The sequence below is a fragment of the Piliocolobus tephrosceles genome, chromosome 5, assembly GCF_002776525.5.
Source record: "Piliocolobus tephrosceles isolate RC106 chromosome 5, ASM277652v3, whole genome shotgun sequence".
NCBI classification, from domain to species: domain Eukaryota; kingdom Metazoa; phylum Chordata; class Mammalia; order Primates; family Cercopithecidae; genus Piliocolobus; species Piliocolobus tephrosceles.
The window spans coordinates 12,653,851-12,666,666 of NC_045438.1; the positions used below are offsets into that span (position 1 = coordinate 12,653,851).

The following is a 12,816-nucleotide window of genomic DNA, read 5'->3' on the forward strand; positions in this document are numbered from 1 at the left end:
TGATAGCCTTAAAAAAACTGCTCTTATTTAACAAAGAGAAACAGCCAGGGTTAATCTGGAGCTTGGAGTTGATATGAGAATGGCCATTTCATCACCAGGCAATTCCTCCAGGCCACAAGTGAGGCCCATGGAGTAACACAGTCTGTGATTCCCTCCCTCACCCTTTACATCGATTGAAAATGTATCTTCAAAGACAGGACTCAGAAGCTCTTTTGATGCTTTTATCGACAATTTAAGTACAATCTTAGAGTTGTCAGATAATCTCAACACATGTCACAGGAAACAGATTTTTTCTGCAAAGACTTTATTTTCTATTTTTTGATACATTCATATTTTGTTACACCCTTCCTGTGCAAATAATACTGTGATTCATGTTCATGTGTAGTGGATGATTTTGCTTTTTTTTTTGAGACGGAGTTTCATTCTGTTGCTCAGGTAACAGAGTGGCGCCATCTTGGCTCACTGCAACCTCTGCTCCCTGGGTTCAAGTGATTCTCCTGCCTCAGCCTCCCGAGAAGCTGGGATTACAGGCGCCTGCCACCGCGCCCAGCTAACTTTGTATTTTTAGTAGAGATGGGGTTTCGTCGTCTTGGCCAGGCTGGTCTTGAACTCCTGACCTCGTGATCCACCCACCTCAGCCTCCCAAAGTGCTGGGATTACAGGCATGAGCCACTGCGCCCAGTCTGCTCTAACTTATTTTAAGAATCACTGTTCTATTCTGGAAAGGGAAAAGACCACCACTAAGAAAGGAAAGGAGACCAAGCTGGACAGTCTAATAGTTTAACAGGGGTTCCTAGGGTGCCTGAGCTCGTGGGAGCAAACTTTGTTCAGGCACCGCAAGCCCAGCGCAGCATGCAGGCTGGGAAGGCGCAATCATGCAAACATCATCAGGAAGAAAGCTATGGATGATGGGAAACACTGTGTGGTTCCTGTGACAGAAGGGAGCCACCTGATTTGTCGCATCGGGCCAGTGTAAGGAACTGCAATTTAGTGGGATTGCCCGCAACACTAAGTCAGGCCCTGATCAGGGTCTGGACTCCGTGTGGACACAAGCCACTGGCTGCTGGGGCTCATGCCTGCGACCTCTCTTTTTTTCCCTTACTATAGAGACTTTGATCTCTCTACCATTTCGATGTGAGCTTTGGGCTTCCTGTCGCAGGTCTGTTGTCACCGTGGGGCCATGCTGGTGTCGGCAGATCTTCAGACAGTGAAGCCACATGAAGCTGTGGATGCTGATGTGGCTGCCGCAGAGCCCAGTCTGTCCTCAGTGCAGGCCTCTGAGAGGACAGGACTGTCCCGGGTGACTGGAAGAAATGGATTATCTCAGGCAGTTAGGAAAAGAGGGACAGGTGTCCCGGGATGTGGAAAATTTGATTTCATCCCCTCTCTTTCCTCCAGCAAGGATTTCAGGTGCTACATCTAAAAAGAGAGGCCCTGTTGCCGATTTCATAATTTACAGAGTCTCTAAATCCAAAAGGGCCTCCATGTGCTAGTGATACTCATGCCCTCAGTTATGTCCACGATCTTCCTGAGAAGTCAGACAATACAAGTAGAACAAAAGATAGTGGTTGTGCTTTCTCTTCTGCGTAGTGTGCGTAAGAACATGAGGTTTGCCGCATGTCGTGTTGTTAATCTTCTGATTGTGCTGTGAATGGCTGGAAAAAAAGCTGAAAGTTTGATTGAACTGAAATCCAATCCACGTCAACATAAGGAATATTCTAGTGAGTTTACTGTCCTAAGAGAAGGTCTCTCCTGGGGAACCCCTGGGTGTGCAGAGCTCCCCGGGTCTTGCAGATTGGATGGAGAGGGTGTGCCAAAGGGGCATAGACTATTCTGATGGAGACAGTCAGGCACGCCTTCATTTCAGTAGTTCTGGAAAGGCTCCTCTTTAAAGATTCTGGTTTAATAATGTTCACTTTTGTTAAGATTGAATATCATTTTGAAATCATTTCTAAACATGTCTCCTTTATAGGCACATTATCCATTAAATTTACAGTGGAGTTAAATGTGTTAGCAAAATCTCCAAGCTGCAAAATGAATACTCAAAATCAAACTATAGATTTTTTGGTAATACTTTCAGAAAAACAACTTCTTTCTAAAGTTGCAAATCATGAAATGGAAGAAAAGTACATTAACTTGATTTCTTCCCTGTAATTCAAACATTCAACATTCAAATTAACTTTCATAATTTCTCACTTAGTTGACAAGTTGATTTATGCATAGTTGACATTTCATTAATGCAATTTATAGAGATGGAATTCTTAAGGATAAACACATTTTTTTGACTATTGCCTGTGGTTCTTCGGGAATAGATGCTCTCTGAAAATTTAAATAAGAACATTACTGTTAAAGCCATGAGTCTAGTTTTGAGAAGCCACTGCAGTTCATTTTACAGAGAAATACCTTGTCGATGCCATCTTCACGGTATTTACTCAAGGTAAAATGCAGGATATTAAACGCGAGAACTCTCTCTCCAGCTACTCATTCTGCCTGACTTGAATTCAGGTGAGAACGACCCATACGAGATACATGGATTGCACTTGAATCTGTGCTCCGGGATTTGTGTCATCCTGAGGCTGAGAGCACCTCTTGCTGGTGTCACAGACGGCTCTGCTGTTTTGTGTCGACAAACTGAAAGGGATTCAGGAGCTTCTTCTGTAATTTTGCTCTGCTGTTTTTCATGGACATAGTGAAAGGGATCCAGGAGGTTCTCCTGTGATTTGGCTGTAGTTGGACTTTGAAAAAAACCTGAAGTGTGTGTGTGTGTGTGTGTGTGTGTGTGTGTGTGTGTGTGTGTGTGTTTGAAAAGAGAATTAGCAAATGAAGGTAGGACACTGTATGCTCCCCCAGGCTGGGGCGATGGGGTGCCTGGCTGCCCTGGCTACACGTCGAACCAGTGGTCCCCCATGCAGACGCGGTTCCACTCGCAGCCACAGTTCCAGCACCACTCGAGCCTGCAGTGGGGCTGCGGACACTTCATGTGCATGCAGCCTCCTGTTGTGGGGAGAAAACAAAGGTGTGGTGGGTTCGCAGCAAATACCTGGAAAACACGCATTCCCAAACCAACACGCTAGCCTAGACATCACTTTCTAAGTGAATAATAACAAGCAATACAAGGGCAGAGAGAAACTGAACTGAGGGAAAAAAATCAGAAAGCACAACAGGGCAGCTCTAAAGTGATGATATTCATTAAGAAACGAATGAAGTTGAAGTATGTCACTTTTGTCGGTAACACATTTTATTTGTAAATCTGACTTTATTCTCCTGAAACGGGATTTAGAGACAAATGCTTCATGTTTCACAGATAGGGGTCAATTCCTCATTTAAATATATTTAAAATATTAATATATTTATATTTAAATATATTAATTAATAAAATTTGATATAACAGTATAATGTAAATAATTTAAATATATTTTGATTTGTTTTTGCTCTTTCTATAGTGCTACTTACTTGGCTTGGCCAAATTCATGAAACAGGAACTGGGATAGCATATTATAATTATTATTATTTCTATTATTATTATTATTATTATTGAGATGGAGTTTTGCTCTTGTCCTCCAGGCTGGAGTGCAGTGGCGTGATCTCGGCTCACTGCAACCTCCACCTCCCAGGTTCAAGTGATTCTCTGGCCTCAGCCTCCCGAGTAGCTGGGATTACAGGTGCCCACCACCACGCCCAGCTAATTTTTGTATTTTTAGTACAGACAGGGTTTTGCCATGTTGGCCAGGCTGGTCTCGAACTCCTGACCTCAGGTGATCCTCCCACCTCAGCCTCCCAAAGTGCTGGGATTACAGGCGTGAGCCACTGCACCCAGCCAGCATATTATTTTTAATAGGGAATATGTTCCTTAATGCTATCCAAAATTTTAATTAAGATGAGAGGGATAGCAAGGAAGTTACCAACAATGCTAGGTATTCTATGTATATTATCTCATTCGCTTACCAAAGCACTTTGAGATAAGAGCATCACTCTGCTATAGAATTTCCCCAAGGTGAAGCACTTTTAAATGGTGAAGACAATGATTTCACCAAGGACTGTGTGATTCCAATGTCCCTTCTTTCACAGAATGGGTTCTTTTCAGCATGAGAGGAAAAGTCCCTTATCTTGGGACTTATTTTGGAATTATTCACCTCCCTCAGTTGTTAAACATAGACTCCATGAGTTTCTGGAGCGCAGACACCCCTGCTTCAGCCGCCGTCGGGGAACTGAAGGGAGGAGGAAGTGATTGTATGAGGATGTACAGAGAACTGCTTCTGTCCAAATTTCCTGGATAACCCCAGCAAATGCAGTTTCTTGACTTGAATCCTCCCTAGTGTTGATGGTGCTCCATTACTCACTCTTACCAATTATCTTGTTAATTGATTTTTCCTGCCAAATTTTCCAAGTAATTGCTTTGGTGCTATCTCACTTTTATTATTAGAAACCTGGCATGAGAACTTACACTAATTTAAAATATTTATGAATATATAAGAATAGGCATTTATTTTAAGATAACTTGCCTACATGTAAAATCCTCTGTTTTCCTAATTCTTTCTGGCTTGCTTTAAAGATCATAAATTACAGATGTGTGGAAAATAAAGGAGAAAACTTACAACACTTTTACCTTCATACTTTCCACTTAGGTTTGTACCATTTTCAGCACATATTGAATGGTTGTATATTTATGATGTAAATAATATGTTACATGGTGTGACATTATAAAACCACTTAAGTTTCTCCAAAATATAATATTTTATCATATCATAAATATTATTATATCATGTATTGTAAAATATATTCAATCAAAATTATTGAGCAATACATTAAAACTTAATGAACTGTTAAAGCAATTCTAAATGAAAGGGTAAGAAAGTTTCCTATTGTGATATTTAATATATGTAAGCATATATAAACATAAATATATTTGAAGAGAGTGTGTGTGTATTTATTTATTTATTTATTTATTTTTGCGACGGGGTCTCGCTCTGTCGCCCAGGCTGGAGTACGGGACACAATCTGGGCTCACTGCCACCTCCGCCTCCCGGGTTCAAGCGATTCTCCTTCCTCAGCCTCCCGAGTAGTTGGAATTACAGGCACCTGCCACCACGCCTGGCTACTTTTTATATTTTTAGTAGAGACGAGGTTTCATCATGTTGACCAGGCTCAAACTCCTGACCTTGTGATCTGCCCACCTTGGCCTCCCAAAGTGCTGGGATTACAGGCATGAGCCACCACGCCCGGCTGATAGATGTGTTTTTCATACACAGGCCCTAACTCATAACTCCCATAGCTCTTGTTACGGTCTTTTGTTATAATGTTGGGGCAATTCAGGCCTCAGAAACAGGCCCCAGGAAAGAGAATCTCTCCCTCTGACCTTTCCTTGACCTTTTACCAGCCCAGGGCAGGACTGGAACCTTCCGCTGCTGTTCTGACTGTGGGTTATAAGACCCGGATTTCAGAAAGAGTCCTGTCCATGCCCTGGAGGAAGGAATGCTGCACAGAGAGGCCAAGAAGAATCTAGACCAGCAGGCCTTGCAGGGTTCCCCCACTCCATCTATTAGCCTGAGATCAAAGCCTTTCTGTCCCATCGCATTTCAACACGTCTGTCCATGCTTCCATCATGCCTATCCCAGGAAGTCTCCACAGAGGGCCCCAGAAGACAGGGTTTGTTGAACACATGGAGGCTGCTGAATACATGGAGGTTTCTGGTGGGTGGGGCACCCAGGGAAGGCTTGGAAGCTCCGCCACCCTTCCCCCATACCTCGCCCTCTGCATCTCTTTATCTGTATCTTTTGTAATGTCCTTTATAATAAAGTGGTAAATGTGTTTCCCTGGGTTCTGTGAGCCACTGTAGCAAATAACAGAACCCAAAGAAGGAGTCATGGGAATCCCAATTTGAAGTTGGTCGATCAGAAGTTCCGGAAGCCCAGACTTGCGACCGGTGTCTGGCAGTCCTGTGGGACTAAGCCCCCAGCCTGAGGGATCAGACACTATTTCCTGGTAGACAGCGCCAGGGTTGAAGAGCAGGACACTCCACCCAGGTGCACTGCAGAACCGATTGCTTGCTTGGTGCATGGGGAAAAACCCCCGCACATTCCCTCACAGAAGTCTTCTGTGCTGACTGTTGTTATTGAATGAGAGAATAGAAGAAGCATGTTGTTTGTTCTACACTGAGACGGAATGCCAAAAATGAATACCAAGCATTTAATGCATCTGGGATACTAGCATTGTAAATAATATCTTGTTACAGAAGCTAGAATTACAATGGCCTGGTACAGTAAGAATGGAAATGGGAAGAGAGGATATTCACGTGATTAACTTTCTTTCCTCCCTAGTGCTTAATATACACAAGGCCATATAGCTAGACCCCAGGCTATGGAGGAGCATGGAGGACCACAATTCTAAAAGCTTTGCCAGCTTAAAAGTAAATGCATACAGGAAGCCACTGAAACTTCATGCAGATTTGTGGATACAGACATGAAGGGAATGTGGCTTCCTTTGTAGTGAGTTCTGTCTGCAGATGGACACTCAAACCATGAAAAGCTCAGCCTATGCCAGGCATTTGACATCGTGGCTCCGCCCAGCAATTCTTCCATTAGATTTAATGAGAGCGTGGAAGTCCCTGAACAACCTGAAGGCAAATTTAAGGAGCACCACACACTCAGTCAGGGAATGGAGCCAGGATCTCATCTGCTTGAGATGGAAGTGAAGAAATTTCTGGAAACTGGAGGGGATTATAGGAGAAAGTACCAGGGTTTAGCCTGTGCTTAAAATGGAAACTCCTCGCATTATCATTCAGCTTCTCTGAGGGAAGAAGGGCATTCTTGAAACACAACTGAGTATGTAACAGGCCATGAACCTTGATGAGAACCAGGTAACATCCTTGGTCATAGAGGCTGTCTTGTTTCAGTTATAGTGATGCACTTTTAAACAGTTTAGGCCATCGCTAATAAGCTTCAAGTCTCAGCTTTTCTATTTGTAAGTTAAAAATCTGGAGGTAAAAAATCAGTGCTTTCATTTATAGTACATCACAATATTTCCAAGAAACAGCCTGACGGGGAGAAACTTTCTTACAGTCACGAACCATATGACTCCTACAACTCCATCTTTGGAGGCGCCGGCGTGTTCTGAGCCCAGGGCAGATCTGATGAATAATTTTCCTGCTTCTCACCATAGAATATCTCCCTGCCTCACAGGATCAAGTCCAAGCCCCAAACCTGCGGTTCGGGGACCTACATTCTGCATCCTACCCACTGCTTCAGCTGAGGCTCCTGTGTGGTGCCTGGAACACCAGCAGCAGGGGCTGCCTCCACACACTGCGTCGTGCACACCGGTGCCTTTGCTCATGCAGTCCTGGGGCCTAGGATGCCTCCTCTTGCTCCTCCTTGCCTCGCTCATATCTGCCCATTCTTCAATTCTTGACTGGTATCGTCTCTTCCAGGAAGCCTCCTCCTCCGGGTCTGTGTGCCCTGATAGCTTTCTTCCCTATATTATTTTATTAAAAAGATCTGTTTATGTGTCTTTCTCTAAACTGTTTACAAGCTAAGTTTTTGTTTGTGTTTTATTTATTTTTTTGAGACGGAGTCTCACTGTGTCACCCAGGCTGAAGTGCAATGGTGCAATCTTGGCTCACTGCAACCTCCACCTCCTGGGTTCAACTGATTCTTGTGTCTCAGCTTCCCGAGTAGCTGGGATCACAGGTGCCTGCCACCACACCCAGCTTTTTTTTTTTTTTTTTTTTTTTGTATTTTTACTAGAGACAGGGTTTCACAGTGTTAGCCAGGCTGGTCTTGAACTCTTGAACTCAAGTGATCCGCCAGCCTTGGCCTCCCAAAGTGTTGGGATTACAGGCGTGAGTCACTGCACCCGGCTTACAAGCTAAGTTTTAATTCGGTAAATATTTATTGTCCGGGCACTCTTCTGGGATTGCAGCCTAGACAGTCAAGGTCCCTGATCTCACCGGCTTATGTTCTAAACGGCGATAGACAGCAAACGTGTACATGAACAAAGTAAGCAATGATCTGGGAAGGAGGTGGTGCTATGAAATTATAATTAAACTGGTGGGTGGGTGGGACTCGTTGGGTAAAGGAGGAAGCCGACGCTGAGATGGAAAGGGAGGAAGGCAGGCTGGGCAGAGGAGAAGCCCAGCTCAGGCACAGCCTGAGAGGCCTCAGCTGACGCCCAGGAGCTCCGGGGCTGCGGCAGCTCTCGGGGTGGTCCTGAATTCGGTTACTGGGTTGGGTATTATGACCACCTCCAAGCAGCAGTCATGGGACACGAGCTCTCTGGGGAGGGGGAGGGAGCCAGAACTAATTCTCTTGGCAGAGGTGATTGCCCAGAGAGCTCAAGGCCATCCGCAGGCAGGCCCCCCGCAGAGGAAACGGCAGTGCTGCCCCCTCCAGAGGTCGGGTGGTGCTGACAGCGCCCCCCACAGGAGGGCAGGGGTCTTTGGCAGGGTGGCAGGGGCGGTCTCACTGAGAAGAGGTCAGCTGGGCTGAGATCTGAAAGACAGGAAGGAGCCAGCCGTGGGCAATGACGACACAGAAGCGTCCTGGGGAGGACTGCGGGAGTGGGAGTGGGGCCCGTGTGGTTGCAATGTCAGTGGGGACCCCCGGGGAGAAGGGCAGGACTCACCTGGCCTTTGAGAAGTCTACGCGTCTATGTAGAGGATGGATCGTAAATATGCGAGAGTGGAGGCGAGAGCCCCTTTGGGAGGCTGTACTTGGAAGAAGAGGTGGGCAAGCAGGGCACTGGCTGGGGATGTGGGGTCAGAGCTGGGCATATGCTGGATCAGAGCACGGGGAAGGCCGTGGTGACCGGGGCGTAAGGAAATGGGTAGAATGAAGGATGAGCTGTAGCTTAGTGGCTTGAGGAACTGGGCGGTGCTGTTGACGGAGGTGGGGTGCGCTCTAGACGAAAAGGTTTTCTAGGAGCAGCTAGCGCTCTGCTTTGTAAAATTTGAGCTGTCCATTGAACAGTCAGTGAGACACTAAGGAAGCAGCTGGCTATTTGAGTCGGACCCGGGGATGAGATGAGGGTGGGGTGTAGATTTGGGAGCCATCAGTACAGGGATAGTATTTAAGGCCACAAGACTGGGCTGTGTGTTACGTGTCACAAAGGCGAAGTGTCTCAGGTGTCCCCACAAACTGATAGTAAGTGCTGAACCAAACAACCACGGAGGAGAAAAACAGAAAGCAACAGGTCCAGGCTCGCTGACCACTTCCTTTTTTTTTTTTTTTTTGAGACAGAGTCTCGCTCTGTCGCTCAGGCTGGAGTGTCAGTGGCGTGATCTCAGCTCACAGCACATTCTGCCTCCCAGGTTCAAGTAATTCTCGTGCCTCAGGTTCCCAAGTAGTTGGGACTACAGGCATGCACCACCATGCCCAGCTAACTTCTCTATTTTTAGTGGAGACAGGGATTACCGGTGTGAGCCACCACACCCAGCCTCACTGACCACGTCTTATCTTGCAAACTGCCACCACCAGAGCCTGGGCTAACGAGGAGGCCACTAAGCCATGGACCCCAGACCCGCTGGGTAAATTCTCCACCTGCCGTGCCTGTGACACCTGGCAGAAGAGGGAGCATGGGTGGGTGTTTAAGGAGCCCCACTGAAGACAGAGACCTGGCTGATTTTTACTAATTTTTTCTCTAAGGTCATACAACACACATGTTTATTACAGAACAGCACACAAAGAAATAAAGTCCTCTTTGACCCTGTCATGCCTAGAGCTACTCACTATGACATGGTAACATCTTGTTTCCAGTCTTTTTCTTCTGATTCTATTTCTTCCCATACATACACTTATTTCAAAACTGACATCATGTACCACTTGCTTTGGAATTCTGATTTCTCACTTAGGATGGATGTAAACCTTTCCTCCATGCCTTCATAACTTCTTCATCTACACGAACCAGCACACGTCTCATGCAGTGCATTTGATATACTGTCTCCGTTACTCCTCCTGCCCAGGCTGTGAGGAAGTCCTGTTGAAATCCATCTTATGAGTGAGGAAACTGGTGCTCACACAGCCACAGTCCATGGCAGAGTCCTAATTCCTGCAACACTGCAATGTGGGGCTGTGTGATGCTTTACCACGATTTATCACAAAATAAACCAATCTTTCTCATACTGAGGCCATTAGACACTTAGATGATTTTGAGTTTACTGTACTATAAATAATGCTGCAGTTGGCACCTTTTTTCCTAAAATGTGTGTGGGGGTGGGGGGGGTGTTTGTATATTATATATTTCAGGTTATTTCTTTAGGATAGATTTTCAGAGGTAGAATTATTGGGTCAAATAATATAAAGTCTTTATATATGTATTGCCAAAGTGGTTTCCAGAAAAGTTATGCTAACTTATGATGTCCTCACCAACCTTGAGAATTATTATTAAAAAACAAAACAAACAAAAAATTAAGGCCGGGCACGGCTCACACTTTAGGAGGCCAAGGCGGGTAGATCACCTGAGATCAGGAGTTCAAGACCAACCTGGCCGACATACAGTGAAACCACATCTCTACTAAAAAATCCAAAAATTAGCTGGGCGTGTGGGCGTATACCTGTAGTCCCAGCTACTTGGGAAGCTGAGGCAGGAGAATCTCTTGAACTCGGGAGGTGGAGGTTGCAATGAGCTGAGATCGCGCCATTGCACCCCAGCCTGGGCGACAGATCCAGACTATCTAATCTCTGTGCTTTACACCCTTGTCAGTGAAATACCAGGCCTGTGATCCCAAACCATCATACATCTTCTCCTGGGAAGGAAGAACTCCTTCCGTGTTCTTTCCCTCCCATTTCCCAGTGCAACCTGCTAACCAGTGAGTGGCGGTGGAGACTAGAGAAGCTCTTTCCTTCTATCCCATCGATGCCTTCTGCTCTTTATAGGTGCATGCCAATCTCTGCATTTTCTAGGAGCATTGCTGCATGCAACGGAATAATAAGGACATGCTGGGTAAATTCTTTATTTTCTCTGCAGGAAGCCACTGATCCAGCACTAAGGATTTGGACTGAGCGAAGCCAGCACCTGCGGCTCTGGGATGTGTTCAAGCATTAATGTTTGAACTCTTGTTTGCATTAATGAAGACTTCCCGAAGGGCACAACTGAAAAGAGAGAGGCTTGAGTGCCCAATCCTAGGATGGCCGGGCTTCCCTCCCGCAAGTCAGCTCTGGGCAACCTGCCAGCCAGGGCATCGCTGATGCCCATTGAGGAGAAGCTGGGAGAGGCTACAGCTGGCTTCGTGTCATCGCTCATCTGTGATGGTGCTGCTGACTCTGCCTTTTGCACATGCACAAGTGCATCGCATTGAGAACGGGCTCTCTGACCACTGGTTGTGATGGCTTTGCCCTGAGTGGCATGTCCAGGATAGACAGCAGGAAGTCCCCCATTGGTACTGTGAGTCATCAGGGGCAGGCCACAGGGATCTTTAAATATAGACGGGAGTTTAATTTTGAATAGTGTTGCAAAGCTGGGGAAGGCTACAGACTGACGGCTGGCAGACAACAGGGTCGTATGGTGCAGCCTCACTGCTGGGGAAGGTCACCAGGGAGGCTGGAGAAACCACAGCTGCCTCCTGACTGCCACTTATCCTCAACCACCTTCCATATCTTGGCTCTAGTTTCTATATTTATTCCCTTTCCAACCACATAAATGCTAACTGTGTGCCTCACATAGCCATGGAACTACTCACTCATTAAATATTTCTGTGTAGCAAAAACAATAATAATAATGATAACGGGTAACATTTATCAAGAGGTTACTCAACACACCAGGCACCTTCAGACAGCATCTCATTTAATCCTGGGATCCCTGACTGGCATGATTCTCCCCACAGAGCCCATGACATCCTCATTCTCTGCTCAGCAGACTCACCATTTTTTTCCACTGGTACATGGCAGCGGGGACAGGGCTTGGTGGTTTTCTTGATGGTTTCTTTGGAGGCTTCTTCCCAACGAGCCTGCTCTGCGGCTCTTTCATCAACTCTGTAGGCCTGGGTAAGCAAAGAGGAAAGGCATTTAATCTCAGCTTTCTATTACTGGGATCGAGGTTTAGGTTCCCTGTACGCTGGTACAGGAAATTCTTGAAGACAGGAGTGCCTTCGGGCAAGAAGCCTAAACATCAATGCACTTGACAAATGCTAGACAGCTACTGGGCAGATGGCGACGCCGTCCCTGGCATGTGGCGTATGCGTTGGAGCGGGGAAGAGATTGTTCAGTTTTGTAGTGTGAGCTCCTCTATTCTGTTGTTTTGCATAATTGTAATAAATAACACCTATCAGGTGCTTAATATGCAGGCAAGGTGATCAATGCTCAAATATACTTCTCATTAGACACTTCATCAGATGTGAATGAGTGTCTAGTTTTTATTTCACATCGAGGATTAGATGGGTGAAAACCTGGCCCAAAGCTAGTAAATGGGAGCATCAGTGTGACTCTGGATTCTTTGCTTTTAAACTTTGCTCTACATCTTGTTATCCTTCCTTGCACCTGCCAAATGGGGAACTCCAAATGTTGTCACAGAAGGGACAGGAGCAAGAACAGGAAATGAAGTCGATGTGCCGGAGAGGGCAGTGGGAGCTGTGAGTGAAGATTGTGGCTCGGCTCTGGAGCCAGCTGTCTGGTTCAAATCCCAGCTCCACCCAGAGGGGTGACTCTGGAAACATTCCCTAAGCTCTCTGACAGTCCTCATCTCCTAGATGAAATGCCTTGTGCATTGAGGGTATGGAGGACTCCAGTGTGGCAAGCTTTTAAATACGTTCGCTGACCTTATTCATGTCACCGAGAGCTGGGTGGTGCCTGCACCATCATGTATAAGGAGGTTTTCTGGTGGGAGTGGAAG

At 46.0% G+C, this 12,816-nt stretch overlaps 1 protein-coding gene across 3 annotated transcripts in view; it reads right to left on the reverse strand.

Moving 5' to 3' along the window:
• Positions 1-207: 207 nt before the first annotated feature.
• PRKN (parkin RBR E3 ubiquitin protein ligase) overlaps positions 208-12,816 on the reverse strand; it is a 1,378,177-nt gene continuing 1,365,568 nt past the window's right edge. For all 3 annotated transcript variants that reach the window (XM_023223611.3, XM_023223614.3, XM_023223612.3), the window contains 2 exons: positions 11,851-11,968; positions 208-2,994 (listed from right to left, as the gene is read on the reverse strand). In XM_023223611.3, the coding sequence (XP_023079379.1) occupies positions 2,882-2,994; positions 11,851-11,968 (231 nt within the window). In that variant the 3' untranslated portion in view covers positions 208-2,881. The remainder of the gene's footprint in view (positions 2,995-11,850; positions 11,969-12,816) is intronic.